Raw genomic sequence first — 25,220 nt, 5'->3', positions numbered from 1 at the left:
CAGACATTGTGTTGCCCATATAGCAGAATGTTGCTCTTGTACCCTCCCGAGGAGACACTTTTGATCCCAACCTCCCTTTCTATACAAGTGGCAGCAGAAGCCTGATTCTTTAAGATAGACTGGGATAGTTACTCCAGCTTGTTGGGAGTGCAGCAGTTTAGCTCTGTCTGGGTCAGGTGTGAGTTCATTCTACTGCATCAGCCACAGCAGCTGGTCTTTTGATAGTTGCATTAGAAAGGAGGGGAAGCTGTGGCTGCAGCCAAGTGAGCAAAGAGCAAGTCAGGGGGGAGTTCCAATACCTTACTGGGTATGTTAGTAGCATTTTGTAAGTGTCCCCGTAACTCTTATTACTTCAGCTTTCAAGTTCATAGAACGTTAATGATGATGTGCTCCTTTATCTGATATCCAATTTCTTTTTTAGTATTACTTCAGAGTAGTTAAAGAACACTGTTGTGCATTTTTAATTTATTACTACTTTGAAATGTTTTCCTTTTTAAAGCTTTCTGCTTATTCTTTGAAATTTAATGGTCTCACACCAAAGGTACTGCTGTGCCCTCTCATTTCCGTAATATAGATGAAGTTTAAGTAGATCAGTGATGGGGTTAAAGATGTCCAGGAGAAAGTTAAGGTACCTGTAGCAGTCAGGTAAAATGGTTAAGGTGTCTTCTCCATGGTCAGTAGGTGACTAACATATGTAGTCCTTTGGTATTAAAAGTTTCTCTTGTAAGAGAAGCTGGTTTTTCAAATCAGAATACGAAGCTACCATTTGTTGTAGTTGAGTTCAAAATTCAGACACTGTTTCTAATCCTTCCAAGAATTGTCCCATTCCCTGACTGTGTTTATCATAGCAACAGAACTAGAACAAGACATGTAGTCCAGCAACACCTGAGAACTTAAAAATTAACACTGCCTTTCTGTCTCTGCTTTCTATTTTTTCTCATGCTCTTGACTCCTTTTCCTTTTTCATCACAGAAATTAGTGTATGACATATGCATACATTGCTGCCTGTAGATTGTAAATAGACTAAATGGCAGGCATCAGCTTCTTAGGCAACAATAAACAGAGGCAATGATAAACTAAGTCTTCCATATAGTTTCAGCTGCTCAAAATGTGAGATTTAGCTCCTCACTAGGCAGTAAACAGGTACTCCAACTACAGACCCACCTCACAGTGCCCACTGCAGAGGCATGGAATTTGTTACAGCCCCAGGTCATGAGGAAACCAAGCTCGGTACAGTGTTGCTCCACACAGTGACAGTTTGGTTTTTTGTTTTCTTCTTCATGATATATCCTTACTCTTTACCTTCTAAGATGATTCTGCCAGAAGTAGATACCACCTTTCCTTTGCATGTGGCTTTCCGTAGGGCCTTCTAATATCCAAAGTCTTTGAAGTGCTCTTTCAGTATGTGCTTAACTGATTTCTGTGATGCTAGCTTTTATTACTGGTAAAATTCTGGTTTATCAATGTTAAATATTTGTCACTTAAAACATATGCTTTGAATCCAGGTGTGTATCAGCATATACAGTATCCTTCAATATTTATTTTTCTAAGTTTTCTTAGATAAACATCAAGCTGAAATTAAACCCAAAGGAAATGCTTAAACCTGGACTAACTGTACCTTTAACAAAAGGACTGTTTCCCTTTAAGTTTTTTTTTTGTCTATGTCCTATGTTCATTTTTATAAATAAAGACAATATGTTGTATATAATGAACCTAAGGGTTGTTTTTTTTTTTTTTTACAGTGGGTTTTAATCATTGGATTTCAAAATCATTGTATAATTTACTTTCATAGAGATGCAAAGGCAAATGGAGGTGGTGTAAATGCAGCTCTGCTAAATAGATGAGTGTCAGAGCTGGAAATATTCTTCCTACCTCTCAGTTCAGAATTCAGTTAGTCACATCACATCTCCATTAAGAGAACATTTACATGGTACTGAGAACAGGATCCCTTTTTGGGTAGCAGTGACTTGTAAAAGGAAGAGAAAAGAAAAATCGGCTATTTATACATCAGCAGCCGATATGTCACTTCTGTCTCGGGTTGTTTTGGTTTTGGTTTGGTTTTTTTTTTTTTTTTTGAGTTTTGTTGCTGATCACTTACTGCCCACCTTCACAAACTGACACCAGTCGAGTAGCTGAGTTCAATGCATAGCAAAAGTTTCTTCAATAAAGACTGACGTACTAAAGAATACCAGACACACAATTTAAATGCATGGAGACAGTGTTGGATGGTTTGGAAAAGAGGCCCAAGCAAGATTATCAGATGGAGATGTGTTGGCTTTTTGGAGAAGAGCACCATCCTGAAAGATCTCCAGCACTTTGAGACTGGACATCTTTATGGGAATTTCTTATTATAAATATTTCTGTGAGTCTTTAAGAACAGTTTCTTTTCAAGATGGTCACATTCCTCAGATGAATAAGATCAAACAAATCCTTCAAAGATGAAGGATGGAAAAGCAAGATAATGGTTGGGCTATGGTGGTACAGACAATGCATCTGAGATCTTTCAGAACACTGACCCATTAAAAAAACTCCACCTCTCTTCCAGTTTTTGATTCTGACAATCCTGCCCATGCCTCTTTGTCCTACATGTCACAGATACATAAGGAGAGTATTTTAACTGTGTGTATTTTGTTGTAATTTTCTTAGGAAAAATTGCTTCTCTATCCATCCTATTACAACCTTGTTCAGGAATGCATCCTTGTTGAATACTAATGCTATACGTTGCTTGTTGACTTCTAATGGGATGTGTTCTGCACCTGCTGAAGCTTAAAGTTTATAAGAATCTGCAGATGATATTATTGCTGGCATTAGGGCTTTATTCCCTGTTGTGTTTAATAGTATAAGATACTGCAGGTTTACCATTTGTTCCTAGTTCTGGTAGATGAGAAGATAGTAAAGGAAGCGGACGTTAATACACACTTGACTTATTCTGTCAAACAAAGCTGGCAAGCTGTAAATTTATTATGTTAAATCTATTAAATACATAGCAAAGATAAGAAAATCTATAACTGAAGTCTAATCTTGTAGATACATCATGCTGTAAGCAAAATTGAGTCTGTCACGTATAAAAAGCTTGAAAATCACAGAACACAGGCTGTTTAAACAGTCTCTAAGGCCTTGCTGAGGTTGATTATTTTTTAAAGCATTTCAAAACAGTGTTTTACTGAATTTCAGATGCATAGAAATAAGTGCATGTAACTTGGCCTGCAATTACAACTATTATAGCTAAGATAAATTAAACTTCAGCTGAATTCACTTAAAGTATATACTCAATGGCAGTATAGAAAAGTATGATGTCTTTGAAATAGCAAAGATTGGTTTTCAAAAACTGTACATGAATTTACACTTTACAGCAGAGTATGCACCGGAACTTGATATCTTGCTGTATAATTCATATAGTAATGAGGAAGAACTGATGATAATGAGATTTAAACATGTTGTTTAATCGCAATTAATTGGAAAATTGATTTGAAGGTAAGTTTTTAGCTTTTTAAGAATCAGAAGCACTGGAATTGATCAGAATTAGTTGGGAACAGCTCTGTGAAGGTGGAGAAGCTTTACTTAATTTTTATATTGGTTTACAAACTGCTGTTATCTATGGATGATTATGGGTGGTTATTCTACCTATTAGCTTTTCAGCTGAATACTGAAGGATCTGGTGCTACAGAATCAGGTTTAGTGGTATCCGAGGTCTAGAGACACAATGACAAAAATTGGGAGTGATAGGAGCAGCATGGAGGCAGGGATGGAGATCTATTCAGGCTGTGATGAAATTCATTCTGAAAAGTCAGAATGTTGCTCTTAATTAGAATGTGCCCTTCATTACACTGTACTACTTGTACACTCTCACATGCAGAACAATTCTCATGCTTGTTTTTGATACGTTAGTAGACAACAGTATTGTTGTAGTAAAGCTTTTTGTGAGCCTTCTTAGTTTAGTATATTAACAGTGACTGCATTACACTGATCTTTAATAGCAGTATTAGCAACAACAATTTTTGGTAACAAAATTATTAGGAAAACTGAAACCCATAAGCTGTTAGAAAGTAAAGCCTATTTCTGACTGGTTAATTCAGTTTTTTGTATCATCCAAACCTTTCAGCCCTTCCAAATACAAGTATTTGTGATCTATGTAGGACTTTTGGATAGATGAACATTTAATATTTATGTATTTGCAAATGGTGCTTTTTTGAAACTTACTGAAATTCTCTCAATTTCTGCAATTTTTACTTAAATTTTAGTTATATGTATTTTGGACTGTTATGGATAATAAGGCTGACTTTAGATTCTTGTTTTGCCTGGTAATTTTTAATCAATTTAAAATGTTCAACAGTTTTGCCTGTCACTTTGTTAAATGTTTTGTTTCATATTTTATAACCTATAGGCCTCCAATAGTCAAGCATCGCCACAATCTGCTACCACACCAAGGATGGAAAGTACAACAGCAACCGCAATTGCTACCTCTTCAAGAACTCCTCCATCACTCAGTCTTCAGGGTCCCCTCTGTCCTCCTGTGTGTCCCCCAGCTCCATTAGAAGAATTGTCTCCAGACAGCATTGATGCTCATACATTTGATTTTGAAACTATTGCCCATCCGAACTTGGAGCAAGCTCTTAAGCAAGGATCATTAGACTTGGATTCGTTAGCAGAAAGTCCAGAATCTGACTTTATGTCAGCAGTAAATGAGTTTGTAATAGAAGAAAATCCAGTATCTCCTAATGTAATAAGTGATCCACAAAGTCCAGAAATGATGGTGGAATCTCTTTATTCTTCAGTTATCAATGCAATAGACAGTAGACGTATGCAAGATACAAATTCTTGTGTAAAGGACGTTTCAGAAAAAGCATCTCTCAGTGCTTGCGTGGAGAAGTGTAGGGTTATTGCCCAAGACTCAAAGGTACATTTAAGAGGTATAAAAGATGATCTCTGCCACTTTAGAACACTTGTACAAAGAGAACAGTGTGACTTTTCTAATTCTTTAAAATGCACTTCATCAGAAATAGTAAATACCATTGAGAAGGTAAAACTTTCACTTGAAAAAACACTAAAAGATAAACATCAAAAAGAGTTACAGTCTTTGAAAAATGAATATGAAACTAAAATTAATAAATTAATGGAGGATGGTGAAGAAAATAAGAAGAAGATTAAAAAGTTAAAAGGTGACTTACTAGGCTTGGAGGAAGTTCTTCAGAATAAGAATGATGAATTTGCAATGGTGAAAAATGAGAAAGAAGCTGTAGTTTGCCTTCAGAATGAAAAAGACCAGAAATTACTTGAATTGGAATGCCAAATGGAGACACAGAATTGTGAAATTAAGGAACTGAGACAGTCACGTGAGGTAGTACTTGAAGACTTGAAAAAACTTCATGTTGAAAGCAACGAAAAACTACAACTCCTGAGGGCAGAACTCGAGAGTTTAGAGCAAAGCCATTTAAAAGAACTGGAAAACAACCTACAAGCCAGGCATTTACAGGAATTTGAGAAGGTACTAGCTGAGCACAAGGACTGTCTAGATAAATTAGAAAAAGAGAACCAGCATAGACTTGAACAAATGCAGGAATCTCATGCAGTAGTTGTGCAAGAGAAACAACAACAAGTAGAAGAGTTACAACTCAAGATTTCAGATCTGTCTGATTTGAGGTGCAAATTAGAAGTTGAACTTGCCCTGAAGGAGGCAGAAACTGATGAAATGAAGCTTCTTTTGGAAGAAAGCAGACACCAGCAACAAGAGACCTTAAAATCTCAGATTGATAAGGAAACAGAAAGCTTAAAAAAGGAGATAGATAAATTAAACAATACAATACAAATTAACAGTGACGAATACCAAGTGGGCTTGTCAGAACTAAGGACTCTGATGACAATTGAGAAAGATCAGTGCATTTCAGAGCTAGTAGACAGATATGAAGAAGAGTCAAATTTGCTTAGAACTGAACTAAATAAAGTAACACTTCTTCATCAAAAAACTTCTGAGGCAGAAAAAAGACTTTCGGAGCAAATAACAGAATTACAAAGTAAGTTAGAGTTGGAAGCGAATGCCCTAGAAAAGGCAAAAACAGAAAAATTGTCTCTCTGTGAGCAGCAGGAAAAATATGAAGCTATTATCCATAAGCTTAAGGAAGAGAAAGAACTGTTAGTATCTAACCAAGAACAAGACAGGCAGTTGCTCATTCAGAAGCTCAATTGTGAAAAAGAGGATGCAGTACAAACTGCTTGTAAAGAGTTTGAATTACAGAGGGAAGCTGCTGAAAAGGGGCTTTTGGAAAAAATACAACAACTTGAGATGCAAGTAAATCGGAGGTACTGTAAGAATTAAGTTGCTGTGTTTTCCTACTATTTTAATGTAATTAATATGGTATTTTCACGATGTACTGTGCAGTAAGTAACATTTCTATGCATTTGTAATAGTGTTTATCTGGGTTGGTTTCTATATTCAAGTTTCAAGTTACTTCCATTTTATAGGTAGTGATATTCCTGTGTCTGTCATCAGTCTTAAAGATTGTAAAATAACTTATACAATATTATTTCCAGACAGCAATGAAAGTTTTACATTTCAGTCTTGTAATGTTATTTTGAAGGAGTGTTTCCACAATAGTTTGCTGCTTGAAATTCTGATTTTGATGGTCTCAGCCTCTCTGTCCTTTCCCATCCTTTGCTCTGGTATTAGCACTGTGTGAGCATGCAGTGGCTAGCTTTTAGGCTGATAATTTTCTTTGATTGGCTAACTATACACTCTTGGTAATAATGGTGGCATGAAAAAGTGTGTGGGAATATATATGATTGACTGAGAACTGTCCCATGGCCACCTGGACAACCATTGCCTTTAGCTGCCACAGCTCGAGGTCTTCAGTTTGAACTTAATAATGAAACACATGAGGGCAACATCATTTTGAAGAACATCTAACATAATTATTTTTTATTGTTAGTTTCTGCAGTCTTTTTCTGGTTTAAAAAAACCCACATATTTTTATCTTGCCATAAATGCCTAAAATTACTCTTTCAGACTTCTATCTTACCTACTTACTAGTTCATAATGCCTCTCAGCAGAGTAGATTATGATATTGTGGAATGGAAATACTAGAATTTTTCTATGTTAGGGGATGTTATGCAGAGTCCAACAGACACACCAAATTCACATAGTGCAAGGGAAATCTGAACATCTGCTTGACTTGAATTATCCACTTCAGTCCTGTTACCTCAGGATTTTAATATGTGAACATATCCATCGTTAAATGATGTTGTATCAGTGTCTGTTTGTATGTCAGTGTACAAAAAATTATATCAAGGTTGTTTTTGAATTAATATTGTGATTGGGATATAATGAAATTAAGAACTGCTCTTAATTGAATGAAATAGTCTCTAAGTGAATTATGGTGAAATAAAAAAAAGATAAACTGTTCTTTTCCTTTTATATGTATTAATACAATGTAGAAGTTTTTAAAACTTGACTCAACAGGAAAAAGATGTAGTTGTCATCACTTTTTAAAAACTCAATTCTACAGTTAAATTTGAACAACTGAGCACAGCTGCGTGTTCTTACACAAACTAGATAAAACTGATAGTAATGTATTTCAAGGAAGTATCTGTTTCAGTCTAAAGAAGCATTAGTAGTTTGTTATGAGTTCTGTCAAGTAATTTAATTTTCAGTGTGATGTTAAAATATGTATTGCCTCCTAAGGCTGCTCTTTGTGTCTTTAATCTGCTGTTAGGCTTTTTCTCTAGAATAAAGACACGTTGTGTTTTATCTCCAGAGGACATATATGTTATGTGAATCTGTCTTAATATTTCAAAGTCACTGTCTAGCTGTTTGGTTTTTTTTTTTGAGTTCCTAAAACCCCAAGCTATGTCAATAATTTGAGTTGACTTGTTATCCTCACTCAGTCATTGTTTAGCAGTTAACTTGTACTGGTAGAAACCAACTTTTATTTGGTATGTGCCTATATGCCTGTCAGATAGTTGTCTTTTCTGCAAGAACAGTGTTAACTGGCTGTCTGGAAAACACAGACAGAGATATGAATTGTTAAATTTGACTTGGGTACTGCTCCGGTATCAGGAATTTAGGTTTTGAACTCAAATGAAAACTAACAAAAATATTTAGAAGTGACAAAGAAATGTTTGTGACCTATGTATTACCAACATATGAAAATCAATGTGTTTTGCTTATCATGTGCCTGAAATTCAAGTCAACATGATTAGGAAAGATAATAAAACTGCAAGGCATTTGTAAATCTCCTATTTAATCTTTCTACTGTGTGTAGTATGTACTAACCAAGATTAACTGAAAAAGACAGTTTCTGTAATGACTTTCATTGTTAAACAGTTTGCTGGTTAGTCAAAAGATTTATAACATTGTAAAGAATGTTAAAAATAGAATAGGAATCCCAACTGCTTTGAAAACTGAATTACAGCTTTGCTGTCTTCCAGCCTTGGTATTGTCCAGCCACTTCTATCAGACCATCAGTAGTAGTGGAGCTTCTCTGTATAGCACATGATCTCTCTCACAGCTAGGCTTAATTTAGAAATAAATGGAAGTTCAATCCAGCACAAAAATGCTTTCTCAATGGCATAAAAAAGATTTGCCCGAGTGTCTTATGACTTGCTTTGTTCTTTGCTTATTTTCCTCCTGATTTCTGGAATGGCAAAGGTTGTTTGCTACTCTGAGAACTTCAGTTGGCTTTCAGAGGTCTTTTATTGGCAACTTCTTAAGGGCTTTTTGAGTGCTTAGCTACTGCATAATAGTTTGTATCTTCAGTATATGACCACGTGGTAGAACAGTGGTAGTGTTGGTAAATACATCCTCTGTCATCTTAGACTGGTACAGTGTTTACTACTGTAAAGGAACCCCAGTCTCTGAAGGCATGTGCTTTTGGTATCTTGAAAACACTAAAAAAAAAAAAACTAGTTGTCACTATTGCCATAGTTGTCAAGACCTTTGAAGACTAAATATGTAAACCCAATACCTGATGTAGTAACAAGGTTGAAAAACTAGGAATGTATGTTAGCATCCTTTGCAGAATAACAATATCCTTTACTTGGGTGTCATTTGCAAACAGTCAGTAGTCCAGGCAGCCTATCTGAGAGGCAGTTGATACCTGCTCTGGTTCAGTGCAGCTAACAGCTTTGGGTTGAGGCCGATATGTTAACTTGGCATTTAGATAATGTGGAATAGTACGAGTGAATTTTTGTTGCTTGTAAAGTAAGGTGCAGGCGTACCTCCTCTTTACACTTCTCAGACAAACTTAGCCTGTGCTCTCTTAACTTGATAGGGAGAATTAATGGCAAAACAGATGTAGGTGAGTATGTGCTGGGTCGTATGGTAAAGCAAAGACTGTAGAAATGGCTGGTATTGGTCGTTTCATGGATGCCCAAACTCCCACCCAGTGTTCAGCAATCAATTTTAGGTTCCCTGCCTCCTCTGCAATTGAGCTTTCTTTCATATTCTCTGTGCTTAATCTTTCTGGTGTCTCTGGGTTTCTGTAGCCCTCAGTCTTAACAGAGCTTTGCATTATGAAGCAAGAAGAATTCTTGGAGCATTTTTAGTATTGGGAGTTCTGGTTGTGGGTGTTAGTATATTAGCACATGATGTTTTGCTTTCCCCACAGTTTGCCTAATATCAGGAGACCATACTCCAGGCTGCTCCGGCTAGAGAAAACCATTGACACATGTATATAGATGGCAAGTTAGGTTTGGGGTTTTTTCTTTATATTAAATATGATTCTGGTGTAGAGAAATAATAGAAATTTAAAATAATAGTTTTTCACAAATGTTGCCCAACAAAGGGATTTCTCTATCCCAATGTTTTTCAGTGATAGTTCTTGATAACTCAAGCCAAAATGCAGAAGAGCATAGTTAATGGTTTTGGTTTGGTAATGAAAAATATTTGGCCTATGTAACATTGCCTCTTTCATGAGCTGTTTAAGATCTTTATCGTTCCTGCCTCATTGACTGTTGATGCTTTCCTTTCTTTATGATCATTTCTACTGTTCTCCAAATTCTGCTAAGTTTCGCATCTGGATTCCTTAGCATCAGATTTATTGCTGAATTGCTTCAATCATGTGGAGGCTTTGTGTTTTAACATACTAAGAATCTTCAGGGAGTTGATCAGCGTTGTTCCTCTTTTTACTGCTTTCCATGCCTTCGGTTATGTTAGAAAAGTGAAAACAAGAACACCCCTCCCTCAACAAAACTTCAAAATTCGAGCCAGTGTAGTACACTAAAAACCGGAATGCCTAAGAGGAGTAAAATTTGGTGAGATGCTCATGATTAAAAAGTGGAATTGAAGATTAGTGGTGACTTAATTAGAATACAGTATTTATTAAATATTTCAGAAGAAATGTCTCAAAAGGAACTTCTGACTTTTTGTGTGTTTGCTTATTTCATGTATTCTGCGACTGTATATGCTGCAAATTTAAAGCGTAAACATTTTCTTTTAAGTCCTCCCACTGAATCATCTGCTGAATCAAGCTTGGTTGCTGAACTTCAAGAGAAGCTTCAGGAAGAAAAAATGAAGTTCTTGGAGCAACTTGAAGAACAAGAGAAAAGAAAGAATGAAGAAATGCAGAACATCAGAACATCGCTCACAGCAGAACAGCAGGTAAAGCCGATTCTTTTCTATTACTTTTGCTCCCACGACAATTATGTGCTCTTTTGCTGTTTGGAAGTTAAGGACATTTTTTTTCTTCTATACGACACTTTTATATACATTCTAAATGTGTGCTATTATCTGGTGCCAGGATATGATGTGTTAGTGGAATCCAACACTTAAGCAAAAAAAAACCAAACCAAAACAAAACCAACGAAAAACCACCCCCAAAAAAACCCCACCTTTAATACCTGTGAAACGGGCAATACGGATTCAACTTTTATGTTTATTCACTTTTGCTTCTGTTGTAAGCTAGTGCTGTAAATTTTTAATCCTTTAATCTACTGAACCCTAGAAAGATACCAGTTAAATATTGTTTAAGTTAGCAATACAATATCTGTGGACAGCACAAAATTAATTCTTGGAAATACTACTTGGTTTGGAATGCTACTTAATGGCTTTTTGAACTTTATTAGCCTGGGCAGGTGGTTTTTGAGGTTCAAAGCAAATGTTATATTTTACTTAATATACTTGGAAATACTATGTACTCCACACCTTGACACAAAATTATATTGCACCGCATATAATAATTACATATGTATCCACACATTTTTCCTTTCAAAACATCTTGAATCTGTCAGATTTTGTAGATGAGTCTTAAGTTCTTAAATTAAATCTCTCTTAGTAGCAGCTATTATCTACAGCTTTGTTGCATTTAAACACTAAGAAAGGATTTTCTGTTTTAAGTACCTCGCTATGGTAGGATCAAATAAGGACAAAGGGACAGTGTGGTGATCAGCCTTGATGAACGAATGCTATGAATCATTTGGTGCAGAGAGCAGAAAATCACAGTCAGTTATAAAGAAGGGAATAGTTTTGAACTGCAGGCATTAATACTGAAGTGAGCCTTACATAGCATACCTAATTGAAATATATATCACACAGGTAATCGTAAGATTTCTTTTTTTTCTTCAGAATCTGCCTTAATATGGCATTTTCCTCAGTGTCTAATAATTTTCTTCATTCATGAAGCAGACTGTGGAAGGAAGGGTTCTGAGGCATTATCAGCAAATTCCAGTGAAAGATGGAACTTTCTTTTTTTTATAAAAACAAACAAACAAAAAAAAAAAACACAAACCAAAAAGTAGGTGTACCAGTCAGTGCTGGAAGTGTACTGGACTAGCTCACTGAATATTGTGGGTATTAAACCTCACCCTCGATGCCATTTCTTTTTTTCCTTAGTAAAGTTATCTTAGAGTTGTTACTTTTACTGAATACTGCTGTGCACCACTATGTAAGGTGTGTAGCCCACTAAGTAGCTTGTATTTTAAGACTGAGAGTTGATAGTCATAGGTCATGACTGGATCTTAAAATTCACCAATAAATGAAATTGTAATTTAAAATATCCTTTTAAAACATGATTTTTGGTAGTTTTTGTCTGTCTCTTCAGCACAACTGTAGGAGTAGAAAGGGTGAGGGCTTAATGGTTATTAGAAGGATTCAAGAGGCACCTTGATACAGAAGGATACGCTGATACAGAAGGATACGCTAGCTTTATGTTCAGTTATTCAAGCAAATTAACCAGGATTCCTGTATGAGTTCTGCTTTAATTGTTCACTAAGGAATTAATGCAGGACTTGAAATCTATTTTTAACGGAGATTCTAGTATATTCTAGTGTCTTAATAATGATATTTTTCTTTTTTATTATGTGTAACGTATCTTGATGCAGTGCAGCTTTATCTTAATAACCATTTTAGTCCTTAAAGTAAATGTTTTTAAGGTAATACATGCAACTGTGGACATTAATTGGAATATAAAGTATTGTATTTAAAAAAAAATTAAATCATCATTAAATAAATAAATCATTTCTTTGTAATTTTACTACACTTGTATATTGGGGTTGGGGGAACAGGAGGGATAAAAATTTAAAAAAATTATTACAGAGAAACTTCAAAATAAAATGTTCAGACAAGTTATCTCTTCACCAAAGTAATATGTAAACAAATTTGCTTCTTGTTTAATTATAATTTAGGAAACTGAAATGAGTGATATATTTGGTACTTTTTTGTTCTACTGATGTATTTTGCATTACGTTTATACAGTACATATCTTTTTTCAGTAATACTTCTTTCTGTTTTCAGACCAACTTTAACACTGTTCTGGCAAGAGAGAAAATGAAAAAAGAGAACATAATTAATGATCTTAGTGACAAATTAAAAATGCTAACACAACAGCAAGAAAAAGACAAGGGTAAGCAAAGTTCTGAAGAAGTATTCATCTTTTGTAATAGGACAATTCCATTCACTACAGATTGGTTTTGATCCTTTGTGCTGCCATTATTAGGAGAATTTTTGTTTACTTGTGTCATAGATTTGATTGAAACACTTTCTGAAGATCGAGCTCGCTTACTTGAAGAGAAGAAAAAGCTTGAAGAAGAAGTTAATAAACTGAGAAGTAGTAATTTTTCTCCATCAACCTACTCAGTGGCGGCTTCAGAAGCCTGTGGAGCCTGCGCAGCTGATATTCCCACTGACACAGACAGATTGGTTGCTGACATTACAGCTGAAGGGAGACTGGACTCCACGATGGAAACCAGTATGATGGCTGTGCAGTAAGTGTGGGGTGTTGTAGGAGAAATACACGAAGCATGTTCTCGTTCTTTAAATATCTGCTGTTGGGTGTTTTGAAGTACAAATGAGTATGTTTAACACTCATTCTGCTTTGATGTTCTTGCTTAAAGTTTTCTTTTAAATGTATGCATACAATACAGTGTCACAGTCATCAGAAATACGTGTTTTTGATGACTTAGAAGTATGCAACTTACAGGTGAAACTTGGCCCTGCAATTATGAGATGAAAAAGTAGACCTAAGTGTATGAAATGTAAGTCAAACAGGAGAACAACAATTGCAGTAGTGGCCCAGGGTGAGCTGTGTGGCTGCAAGTTTTTGGCATATCTTTTGAACATTTAAAAAAATAAAACTTTTATTCTTGTTTGTGTACATGATGGCTGTAAGGTAGCATAATAACGTTCCTCGATAAAGGGCATGGGGTGATACCTATGCATGGTAGAAATAGGGCTGAATCCTCAGGATTTGAAACAAGTAATGGGAATGAGGCTGATTAAGTGGCCTTGGTAGATTGATGTTCCGTATTAGTGGCGAGAAAGACAGGTATTCAGCATCCGTTTGTATAACCTCTGAATCATCAGTAATGTCAGCTGTGATATACTACTGACTTACTAGAAGGCGTGATAGGACTGGGAAAAAAAATTCCAATAGTTTAAACTCTTGAGGAAAACAGCTAGGGCAAGCAATTTATGTACTTCAAACTAAACTTTTCCCTTAAAATTGGTTCTCATGTATTTGGATCTGGCTGATAATCTGGATTTACAGCCGATTCAAGTAACTTTATGTTGATACCACACACTCTTTTTGTATGGAGGTTTAATTAGGCAGGGGCTAGTTTGCAGGTAGGTATCTGAAGCTATGCTTGAAATATGGAGGTGATTATAGAGATCAGAGGGAACTTAACGGAGTTTTGTTGCGGTCATCAGCTTCCCTGTGTTCTCTGTTTTGGGTGCCCGACAATAGCAAGGTACTTCAGTATTGGCATATAATGCCTTGCCTATTAAGTTAAAAGTCTACGTGTAAAGCTGCTAGACTGTGATCTGGTCTCAGTACATGACTATGAAGTCTTCTGAATTAAAATAATTCTGACTGGTACAAATATGTCCTGTTACCTGTCAGAAGTCCAGCCTACTATAGATGTATTTTTCTGCATTTTTTTCAATACTGACTTCCATGAAAATGTACAGAGCCTGGATTTTTTTCTTTAAATGTACCTGAAGTAATTTTTTGAAGGTTTTTGAATAGTAAAGACTGATGCTCCAAGAAAAGTAGTTCTGCATGCAAATACCCTAATTTTTTTCAATTTTCTTAACGATTTTCATAAATTTCTCTTAACAAATATAGTGTCATACTTAAAAATTCTCTACTAAAATGAGCACATTCTGTTACATGTACTTTCTGAGTATAATCAGACAAAATGAATAGCACATGATATGGGTGCATTAAAGTAGGAGTCATTGCTAGAAGATACTCAGCTATTATCATGCTCAGTTCAGTATTATAATCCATTCAGAGTAGATTATTGGGAGAGAATTCAGGAAAAAAAAGGTGAAAAAGTTTTGTCCAGGGCATTCCAATTGTTTTTTTAACTCCATATAAAACCCAGGGAAAACTAGAAAAATTTTTTAAATCTACAGTATGATTATGTTTCTGCTGTAGCACCCTAAGAGAAAACTGAAATAGTCAACATATAGTACTTTTTACTAACTCGTGAGAACTGTATTTCGTGCTAATGCTTTATACCTCCTTGTGGTGGAATATTGCATTTCTTTAATTCTCTTATATTAGGAATATTAATTTTTTAAGATCCTTTCCTAAAGTGTCTAAGGTGCCTAAGGAAACTTGGGGTTGAATTAGAAGGCAATTCTAAATATTAGCAGTCACATGTAGTGATTTCTCTTATGCTGTTACACCTGCAGTAGGTTTTTATAGACTTCTAATACACTAGTTATGATCGCATTGTCAGGTTTCCTCTCTTCTCCTAATCCTCACATAGGCTTTCTAATTTGTGAAGTTGATAAATATCGTAGGCTGTGTCATGTTACTCTGAATAAAGAGCAAGCCTGCTTTGTTGTAGTAACCCCAATGGGGCATTTTGGGAAGACAGATCTCATCATCTTATTAAAAAGAAAAAAAGTTCTTATGTTCTTATTTCCCTCATTTCTGAGAGTTCTCAAAATATCATTTATGCTTCAGAACTGTACAGTATAATGTTTGTATTCATTTACATGAAAAAAAGCTCAGAACCCCACACTAACTTCATTATACCCTTAATATGACTAAAGGTTTCTTTTTGCTCATTAAGGACACTTACCTGAAGAAATTTGCTGCATCTTTGAATCACCCACTTGGTACAGCTTGCGAATTTTTAGTGTGTTGTTGAAAGGAAAACAACTGATTGTGAGCTCCTGGTTGCTACCCCTTTACCTAGAATCTTTGTGGAAGATCATTAAGAAATTGCAACCTATGCATTTTTTCACTTTTGTGCTACTAGCTTTTTGAACAATCTCAGACTACTTCTTACCTCTCTCAGAAGTAATGAACCTGACTGGAAAGCACACAAGTGGAATGAGGTTTTGCCAGAGAAGCAAAAGCAGAGTTGTTAGATTTACTTACATTCACTTTAATCAGTGCCCATCACAACCGATGCTGCCTAACCCTAATAATAATATACCCAGTGTACTAAATAACTTTGTGGAAGCAAGGATGAAAATAGTTGTTGCTTACCAAACTAAACTTGCACTGATAATCAGTAAAACATTGAAATGCCCCATCTTTAGAAGGAGAACTATTTCTTACAGTAATCATTCTAGTCCTTGAACTCTCAAGGCAGGTTTACAAAAAAAACTTGAAAAGGTAAGCCTGAGAACAAAAAATTTTGGCGTAATGTACTAAAAGTCAGGTAATAAATAGATTTGATATTTTCTTCCATATTAACCTGCCTTTAAAAATATATTTTAATTGTATTAGGAATTACTCTGTGTTCTTAGGAGGTTCCTTATTAGGACGTTAGCATTATCTTATCATGCCCCAGTGCTCAGTTTCTCTCTCAGGTAAATGCAGACAATCAGGGAGTTCACATTTGTATCGCTCTACCAGACAGTTCCAAGGCACAGACCCTTTAATCAACAAAGACTAGGAAAATACAACATTGTAGAGCTGAACCACAATATCAAGTGTTAACTGCTAAAGCATTTGGAGCTGTATCTTTCATCCTGATGTTTTGAAAATAATGTAAAATATGCAGAAATGGTCCCATGTAACTTAATAAACTAATCAATGACTGAAAACTCACTGGCTTGTTACAACAAAGAAGCTCCTTGGGATTACAGGGCCAGGGGAGGTGGGGTGGGAAGAAAAGGGAAAAAAACCAACACCCTAAAAACCTGCCAGAAATGTCAGTGCTGATTCATAGGGTGCTGTTCCCTCTGTGCTCGTAAAAACATGACTCTCATCACTTAGTGAAAATGAGGGAGTAGGAAAGATAATTTTTGATCATGGAAAAAAAAAATCATTTTTACCCTATCCATTTTCTTCTTTCTCTTTTAGTGAAAATGTCCATATGTCTGAAGAAAAACAGAGGATAATGTTGCTCGAAAGAGTGAGTAGATTGATTGGGAGGTTAAGCATTACAACTGAGTACTTGGAAATACATACATGTAAAGTTGTGCTGTGGTCAGTTATATACTCTGATGCAATATAGTATTGTAAGGCTTATAAATATAATTCCAGGGAGTGGTTTTTCATTGTACTCATTTCAGATCAGTATAATTTGTTGAATTCAAAATAAGTATTAATACATTATACTTGGCCTACCTCAAAGTTTTTTTTTATTCTGTTTATGTAGGCTGCAGTATGAATTGAGTCAGGTGTAATATTTCTTCTTAGGAGTGACATCTCATTGATCTAGGGTATTTCTGTAGCATGAAGAAAAGTTTTGATTATTTTTTCAAAATAAGGCATCCAAAGCAGCTGGACAGCAGTTAAGATTGATTTACCTGTTTCTTTTGGAAATGGATAATTTCTCTTCTTAGGCTGCTACTACTTAAATCATTTTTAATTCTACCTGGGATACACTGTAACCTTGGCAGTATAGTTTCTGTAAAAAGTGAAATAACACTTGTTATGAATGTGCTTAAAATTACAATTTTCTAAGTTATTGTCATGCTCCTACAGGCTAGAGTTGTAAGTTTATACCTCACCTCCCTTGCTTCTCCCAGGTACATACCTTTAAGTTTTTGCTTCTGTTGCAACTTTTATTTTGAGCATAGCTTTCAATGTGCACTGAGTAATTGAACCTTTTTGATGAAATAAACGTTGTTATTCTTGGTAAGATTAACCCTTAGTAGTTACATTCAAATCTTTCGGACTCTAGTAATTTTTAACTATGGAGTCATATCTAACTCCATTCCAGTTGCTTTTTCCATGCCTCTTCAAAGCAAAGTTGACCTTCAAAAAAAAAAAAAAAAAAAAAAAAAAACAAACAAAAAAAAACGCAAAGTCTTAAGCTTTCAGCTTTCTAGGATCACTTATACTAAAAGCTGTGATCAGATAGAAAACATGGATAGTGGCACTGAATGATGCAAGGAGCTGGATGTTTCTGACTAGGAGCACTTACATGCTTTATTCTGTCGTTTGCTTACAAAGGATTTTTCACGTGTGGAAGCTATAGAATAGTAACATTTTTGCTGTTCTATCAGTGAGATGTGTTTCTAACTTAAGGAGAAGGATGAGAAGGGAGATAAACATAGCTTAGCCGTGTGTTTTGTAGCACTGTGGTAATTGCTAGTCTTCAAACTTTTTTACATGTCTTTGTTCAGAAGATGTTTTGATATTGTTTTAAAACTGAAAGCTGTAGTAAATACATATATTGTGTAAGTAGTCTGGCTCTGGTCATATTAAAACTTTTTAAAAATGTTTATACTGTATAAGGTGTATTAATTAGTTAATTAGATAAGATATTCTTTCAGACTTTGCAGTTGAAAGAAGAGGAAAATAAGAGATTAAATCAAAGATTGGTAAGTATTTGTGCAATGCATGTTTTAAATCTCATGAAAAAATAAGCTTACAAATGTTCAGTTTGTTAAAATCTAAAAATGTGTTTTATTAACTTCAAAAATGGTGCTAAGGCAAGTGGCAAACAGGTAACAATAACCTTTCCAGAGGTACCTCAACGTAGCAGTCTTTTCATGGAAAAGATTCACAGTACTGGAGAGAGAGACTTCTTCCCAAAGAACACGGGCCATCCAGGCTTGGGGTAGAGGGTGTTAATTTCAGTGGCACCGTGGCACAGTTTTTGAACAACAGTAGATTGAAGGCCAGTGTACAAGAATATAAATGTGCCTGCACATTAAGCATAATCACGAGTATTAGCAATAACTTAGAGATTGTTTTTGGAAAACTGCACCTGTCATTTTTAGAAGGCGTGAAACTTTAATTCTGCGTATAAACAATCTTTGTCTTAAAACGCAACACTCAATAATGGACAGTGCCTATGGAAGGAAAAAGAATATAGTGGCAGAGTTCCCTTGATTCCTCTGCTATGAATCCTTCTTTTATTTGTCCACAGTTTAGCCTTGCTAGCAGGTTTCAACACTAAGTCTTAAAAAAAATTACTGTGTGTATGGGAAATAGACATGTCCTTTGATAGTTTATTGGTTGGACAGGCCATGGAGATCTCACTTTCTTTAAGTGACAGGTGGCATCTAGGAGTTTAGTAGGAACTAATATCTGTGTAGTTGCAATTTACATTTCATAGCAACAGTGTGTGTTGAGTTTCTCCAGTAGGAGCTGCCATTTTTCTGTATGGGATAAGGTTGAAATTTACTATATAATTTACTCCTGCTACATATTCAGGTATGAAATTGCTGGGTGTTTTTTTGTTTTTTTTTTTTTTCCCCCCAAACACTTTCCATTCCATATTAAAACCTGTCCATAATAACCCTGCTAGTGCAGGGCATAAGGAAGAATTGCAAAACATCTAAAAGCTTATTTTGTGAAAGAGGGTTTTCTTTTAATTTGGAATGCCAATGAATTGCACAAAAGTTGTAGTTGTAACACTGAAACTCAAACACACCGGACAGTCTTCCAAACCTCTCTGTAGATTTCCTGAATTAAACCCTTGATCTCTTGTCACCTCAGAGTAAAATGAAATTAAAGAAACCCTGGCATCATACAAGACAAATGCAAAATTCTTTTTTGTCATTATGATTAATACCAAGCTGCATAAGAGAAGAGAAATTTGCAGCTTGTTGGTGTCTAAAGAAATTCAAAATTGCTTTCTAAATGGGCATAGGAATTTAAAATATCTTTTCAATTTCTTACTTATAGATTGGTCATTTCATAGATAAAATCAACTATTTTTATTTCATGTCTCTTCATCCTCCCTTTCTCCACCCCCACTGCCCTGCCTCCCTTCCCAATACACTTCTAAAACAGAAATACACATCAACACTTAAATACCAATATTTATTTGTATCCAGCTACTTCAGATAAGGAACCCAGAAGGTGTTCTGCACAATAAAAGAAAATCTTTTCAGGTCACTGACTTTTGCAGCAAAACTTGTGGGTTATCTCTGCAAGCAATAAAAGATACAAAGGCGCTCCTTTTAATATGAGGAATGTTATTCCAGAATTTTTATTTTATATAAATTATTGAGAAAGGGACCCTTTTTTCTGTTTAAAAAACAAAAAAAAAATCTGAAGTTGGATTACATGAAGAAAACTGCTGAAAGTGTTATCTGAAGTTGAGAGCTTTTTTGTGTTGTACTGTATTCAATTTGGACTCATTCTTTGAAGGAATAAAGAAAACAAGCAGTGAATAGGCTTCAAGCTGGTATTAAGACAGGCTGATGCTGTTTCTGGGAACGTGGTGGAGGGAAGACTGTAGGTAACAATATTTGAGTTACAGCTGAAAAAACGTGCAGATCTTCAAGTATGAGTAATCTAGATCTGAATCACATGTATAAATGGTCAAGGAAGTAGGAACCTATGGAAAAACTGCAAGACCTCTAGTCAGAGTTTCTACAGAGCAATTATGAATTGTCTGCTGTGAGGAAGTTACCAAAAGGTAATGAAATGGACACGTTTACATTAGATCAGCATCTCTATCTACTTGCCTGCATGTGGGCTATGTATCCCTTAGTAGATACAAAGTAGGTACCCATTTTCATTTCTTAGTATCACAGTTACTGTAGAAAGTGTATGTACACTTATATTCATTTTTAGGTCTAGTTTGTCTAGTTTGTTGTTGTTGTTGGTTCATGTGCCCATATTAATTTAAACAGATTTAAAGACAAATATCAGGCATATAGGAGATAAGAATTATGTCCAAAACCTTACATAATTGAGCCTGTGTTTGGTCTGAGTAAATTTGACTCCAGTTTTATTCCAGGGAGTGCTTCTCTGTTTATTGCAGTAAACTTTAGATTATGTGACAGTCCTTAGTAAAACTTGAGAGACCACAGAGTTCAACATCCAGAGTTTAATTGCAGTAAACATATTTAACCTCCAGTGTTTTACCTTCGGCTTTTCTGAGAATGCCAGTGGCTTTTGTGTTAGCATGCATGGCTATATCGTAGGTCTTGGGTGTGCTCAGAACAAATCTTCGCTGGCAGTGATTTGGAAAGTACTTCTCAGGTTTAAATGAGGCAGAAGTAAATTATGTAAGAAATTTCATTATCAACGGTAGCTATTAAAAAAAATAAAAAAAAACCCAGAAAGAAACAAAAAAACAACCAAACGTGCTACACAACAGGACAACAGAAAGGTATGCTGTTTTCTTGAGTGAATATAAGATCTGCAAGAGTAGATGCTGTTTGAAATCAATTACAAGTAATTTATTTTCCTATCTTAACCGTATTGTTACCTGCAATGTACATCTCATCATAGGTTGCCAATACTTCATAATTTTTCTCTTTATAGATGTCCCAGAGCATGTCATCAGTATCCTCAAGACATTCTGAAAAAATAGCAATTAGAGAGTAAGTATGTGTTAATTTTCATATAAACAGATGGATATGCCTTCAATAAGTACGTAGTTAAAGAATGTCACAGTTGTGCTGTTCTTGCTCTGTGATGAAGGGATATATAGGTCATCTCTGTTGTTTAGCCGTCAGTTACTGAGCCATCCCAGTTAAGCATAAATCTAATTTTATAATCACTTCTTCTAAACAAGAAAGAAAAGGCCTTTCTGAAAAGTGTATGTCAGTGGCTTTCTTGAATTCTGTGCCTTTCTTTACATGGTTCATAAGGATAATACCTCATGGGATTTGTAGAACCCTCACAGAGTTTTCTTTTAGATTAGTTTTTGGGTCTCTGTAACCTTCTTGAAATCATGCTAAGAAAAAGTAGAAGGAGTCCTGTTCATCCTGAGTGTGTATAGTGCTCCATTATATTTCAAGAGAAATTTTACCTTCCTTAAGTTTTCAGTATTTTTGGCTTACCTTGACAGAATGCAATGATAGTAACTCAAATATTTTGTAAGATATTATCAATTTGTTAGCAGCTGCAGGTAGAATTGTTGCTGGAAAAAGTAGTATTAATTCTTGCCAAATATGAAAGCTACAGGCAGTTGTTCTAAAGTAATTTATCAGTCTAATATTGAGTAATATAAAAACTGCTTTCGGAAAGAAAACCACCACAGATTATTCTATTAATGCTTTCTGAATTCCACCAAATTGCCTTTTTTTTTTTTTTTTTTGTGACAATGTGCAGAGTCAGTTTTTCCTGTGAGCATGTGAATATTCTAAGAACTTTCTTTGTAGTCTCTGGTGAGGAAAATGTCATGAAAGAAGAATTCATCTGTCCAATAGAGAAGTCTTTACCTGAGTCGGTATAGTCTGTCTTCATAATAAACCCAGGCAGAAAAACCTGGAATAGTGTTTATTTGATCCAAAAGTGAGCTTTAAAGAAGATGAGCTAGATTTCTGTCTAGATTCACCTATCTCTGACTATGTATCTACGATCTCCTTTTATGGAGAAGAGTTTTCCCCTTTCTTTGCCACTTCCTCCTCTGTCCCCAGAGCAGTAGTAACATTCATTCTTAGAGCTCTGTCATGGTCTAATGCTTAATTTGTAGCTATTTTAGACTTCTTTTCATTCATGGGTAAATAATATACTTCTAACACATTTGTACTGTGAAACAGAAGTTTAAAGAGTTCTCTGAATTCTGTTACTGAAACTTGGCATGAGAACTTTGTGGCCTTTTGTTATCCTGGTGTTAGGAAGAAATATAGATTTTGGAAACTTTTTATGTAAAGTCACCATGGTGTTTCTTTGCTTTTAACCCTTTGATCAAAGTCAGATGACTACTTCATCCGTTCTTTGTCCTGTGTGCTTAAAATTTTAAGATTGAATATCTGCATAAATGTGGTGCTGTATTTTTCCGTGTTCAAGTTGGCTTCAGTTTAAAACATCAAAATAGTGTTTTTAAACACTGATACAGTGATCATTAACATAAGTAATGATGATTAAAAATAATATAAACTTGAAATGTTAGTATTTTGTTAGGTAAAAGCAAAACTGTCAGTTCTTCTGAAAACAGTAATTTGAGCTCATGGATGTAGAAAAAAAATTCAAAACCACTTGTTAAAAGGTAGTGGTTTTTGTTGACTTCAGAAAATATAAAATGTATATGAGCTGGAGTAACAAGTAGAAACATCTGTGCTGCTGTTCAACTAAGTCTCAGCCTGTGCAGTACTTGCAAAAAATTGCAGTCTAATTAATGTAGTTTTAAGCTTCTATACTTTTTTTTTTCCGTTAAGTTCCTTGATTGGTTTTTTTGTTTTTCCTCCAGTTTTCAAGTTGGCGATTTGGTTCTCATCATCTTGGATGAAAGGCATGACAACTACGTATTGTTTACTGTTAGTCCAACCTTGTATTTCTTGCACTCAGAATCTCTTGCTGCACTGGATCTCAAACCAGGTGAGTGTGGTAAGTGTCAGATTACTTCCAATTATTATCTATTCCTACAAATAACACTCCTAACTTTCTAACACTTAAGTGATTTCATAAATATGTAAGTCGTAAATGCGAAGCATGTAATATAGATAGCCACCAACTGTCTTTGTAGCTTTTGTTACTAGTTCTGATGCTAAATGTTTTTTCATGGCAGAACATTTTAAATCAAAAAAATTATATGGATATTAATGTCTTGGAAAATTAGGGGGAAATATCTGCATCTTTGAAGTAAGCTGTAAAACAAAACAAAACACAAACCCACCCACTCCCTGGAAAAAAGAGACAGAAAATGTCGATTTTTGTACACAATTAGTGTATGTTAATATGTCTTTGGGTAAAAAATTCCCATCAGGCCACTTTTTCAGTAGCATGAATAACAATGTATAACTGTGTAGTTCTTAGGCATATTTTTACATGGATTTATGTTTTCAGTGTCTCTCTTGATGAGGAAAGTAAATAGAAAACGCAAGGTAACATTTCTGTCAAAACTGCATGCTCGGTTCTTACTTTTTTAATAGCTGATTTTTATGATGTGCTTTGAAGATTGTCTTTGGGTAAAATTTGTTCTCTGTAGCTCATCTTCTGCAAAGTGACTGGAATTTATGAACCCAAATAGGTGTCTGGAATAACAAAATGTAGACCACAGTATATGGGCATTTGCGAGCAATATTTTTGATGATAAAGTTTTTCCACCCAATTGAAATGGTGTTTAGCAGGACTTAAAAGTTTTCCGAGAACAATTTCTGAATGTTTTGCTTATGTTCAAGTTGATGGCACATTTTCTTTTTTCCTCCCTAATCTTCGGGTTATTTGTTGGCTATTTTTGGCAGCTATGTAAACTTAAATTGAAGCATTAATCTTATTTAAATGAGGAAGAATAACAATGCTTTGCACTAAACTATGTGCTACAATAAATAGATTCATATAAACATCTTTAAACTGTCACATCTAGTACTTTTTGCAAACCCACCTGTGCTCCCAACTTTGTTGAAGAAATGTCTCGGAATATTTTGCATTAATTCTAATTTTTCAGTAGAAGTTTCTGTATGTTATTGCACATCAGAAGGTGTCAACATATTCTTAATGAGCAAACTTGTTGATTTCAATTATGATGAAAGATGATAGCTCTGAAACAATTGTGTAGTCTCCAGAAGACCACCAAGCTCTAGCTGCATTCTGACTGCTGAAGAATCTGTTCCCATAGTGTTGTGTGAAATGTACAGGAAGAACTCCTGTCTTACTTACGGATATAATAGATTCTGAACTATGGCATTAGTAGTGCGTACATAACTGCATGATATTTGATTTATTTGCTTTCTATTGGTTTACATCTATATGGTAAAAGACACATCAATTTGTATATCACTCTGAGTACACCCATTTTCAAATGGCCTTAGCTTGCTCCATTCCTTACCACTTGCCTAATCAGAGTTAGTCTCAAATTTGAGAAAACTGCGCATAAAACAAACACAAAGACTCACCACTTGCTTTAGGAACACATTTGTCTCTAGCTCAGTACTTCAGGAAACTGTGTCTTGATTCTATTTCTGCATCAGGGAAGTGGGGAAAAGGAAATCCAGAACACTAGTATTAATTGTAATAGATTAAAATTGGTGTGGACCTAGGTACTGCAAACTATTGTTTCACGGGCTGCCAAAATGTTGCATCCAAATCTGGCCTTTTGTAGCAACATGTATGAGTCAAGTTAGTAATTCTATATAGATCCACCTACAGTATTAAGCGTTAAGGGTTTAGGCTCTCGTGGGTTGTCTCTGCCTGCTTTAAGAGCACTTAGAATGCTATGACATCACTGAGATTGGTTGAGGACTGCATGGTTTCTGTGTTGTCCCTTATCTTCGGGATATGGAAGTTTTCATCTGCAAATGCAAGGAAAAAAAACCTGCATATTTCTCACTATCTTTGTTAGATCAATGATGTCTGTCAGACAAGCAAATTAAAAAAAAACTTAAGTTTTTTTTGTAATTTAAATATTAGTTGTAGAGCATTCAGGCTAGATATTAATACTTTACACTGATTTGTTAGAGTGTGGAG

The 25,220-nt window shown here is 35.2% G+C and overlaps 1 protein-coding gene across 2 annotated transcripts in view; it reads left to right on the top strand.

Moving 5' to 3' along the window:
- Nucleotides 1–25,220, top strand: part of RB1CC1 (RB1 inducible coiled-coil 1) — a gene marked incomplete at its 5' end in the record, with an annotated part of 66,365 nt that overhangs the window by 38,972 nt on the left and 2,173 nt on the right. The window contains 8 exons of one of the 2 annotated variants that reach the window (XM_082498876.1): nucleotides 4,385–6,297; nucleotides 10,432–10,591; nucleotides 12,722–12,830; nucleotides 12,951–13,191; nucleotides 16,758–16,809; nucleotides 18,179–18,226; nucleotides 21,132–21,190; nucleotides 23,005–23,141. In XM_082498876.1, the coding sequence (XP_082355002.1) occupies nucleotides 4,385–6,297; nucleotides 10,432–10,591; nucleotides 12,722–12,830; nucleotides 12,951–13,191; nucleotides 16,758–16,809; nucleotides 18,179–18,226; nucleotides 21,132–21,190; nucleotides 23,005–23,141 (2,719 nt within the window). The remainder of the gene's footprint in view (nucleotides 1–4,384; nucleotides 6,298–10,431; nucleotides 10,592–12,721; nucleotides 12,831–12,950; nucleotides 13,192–16,757; nucleotides 16,810–18,178; nucleotides 18,227–21,131; nucleotides 21,191–23,004; nucleotides 23,142–25,220) is intronic. The other variant, XM_082498875.1, reaches the window with a different exon arrangement.

Source organism: Vanellus vanellus, assembly GCF_965231255.1.
Source record: "Vanellus vanellus genome assembly, chromosome: 2".
Taxonomy (NCBI): domain Eukaryota; kingdom Metazoa; phylum Chordata; class Aves; order Charadriiformes; family Charadriidae; genus Vanellus; species Vanellus vanellus.
The sequence above is the reverse complement of the archived record's forward strand: the minus strand, read 5'-3'. Positions and strand labels throughout refer to the sequence as shown.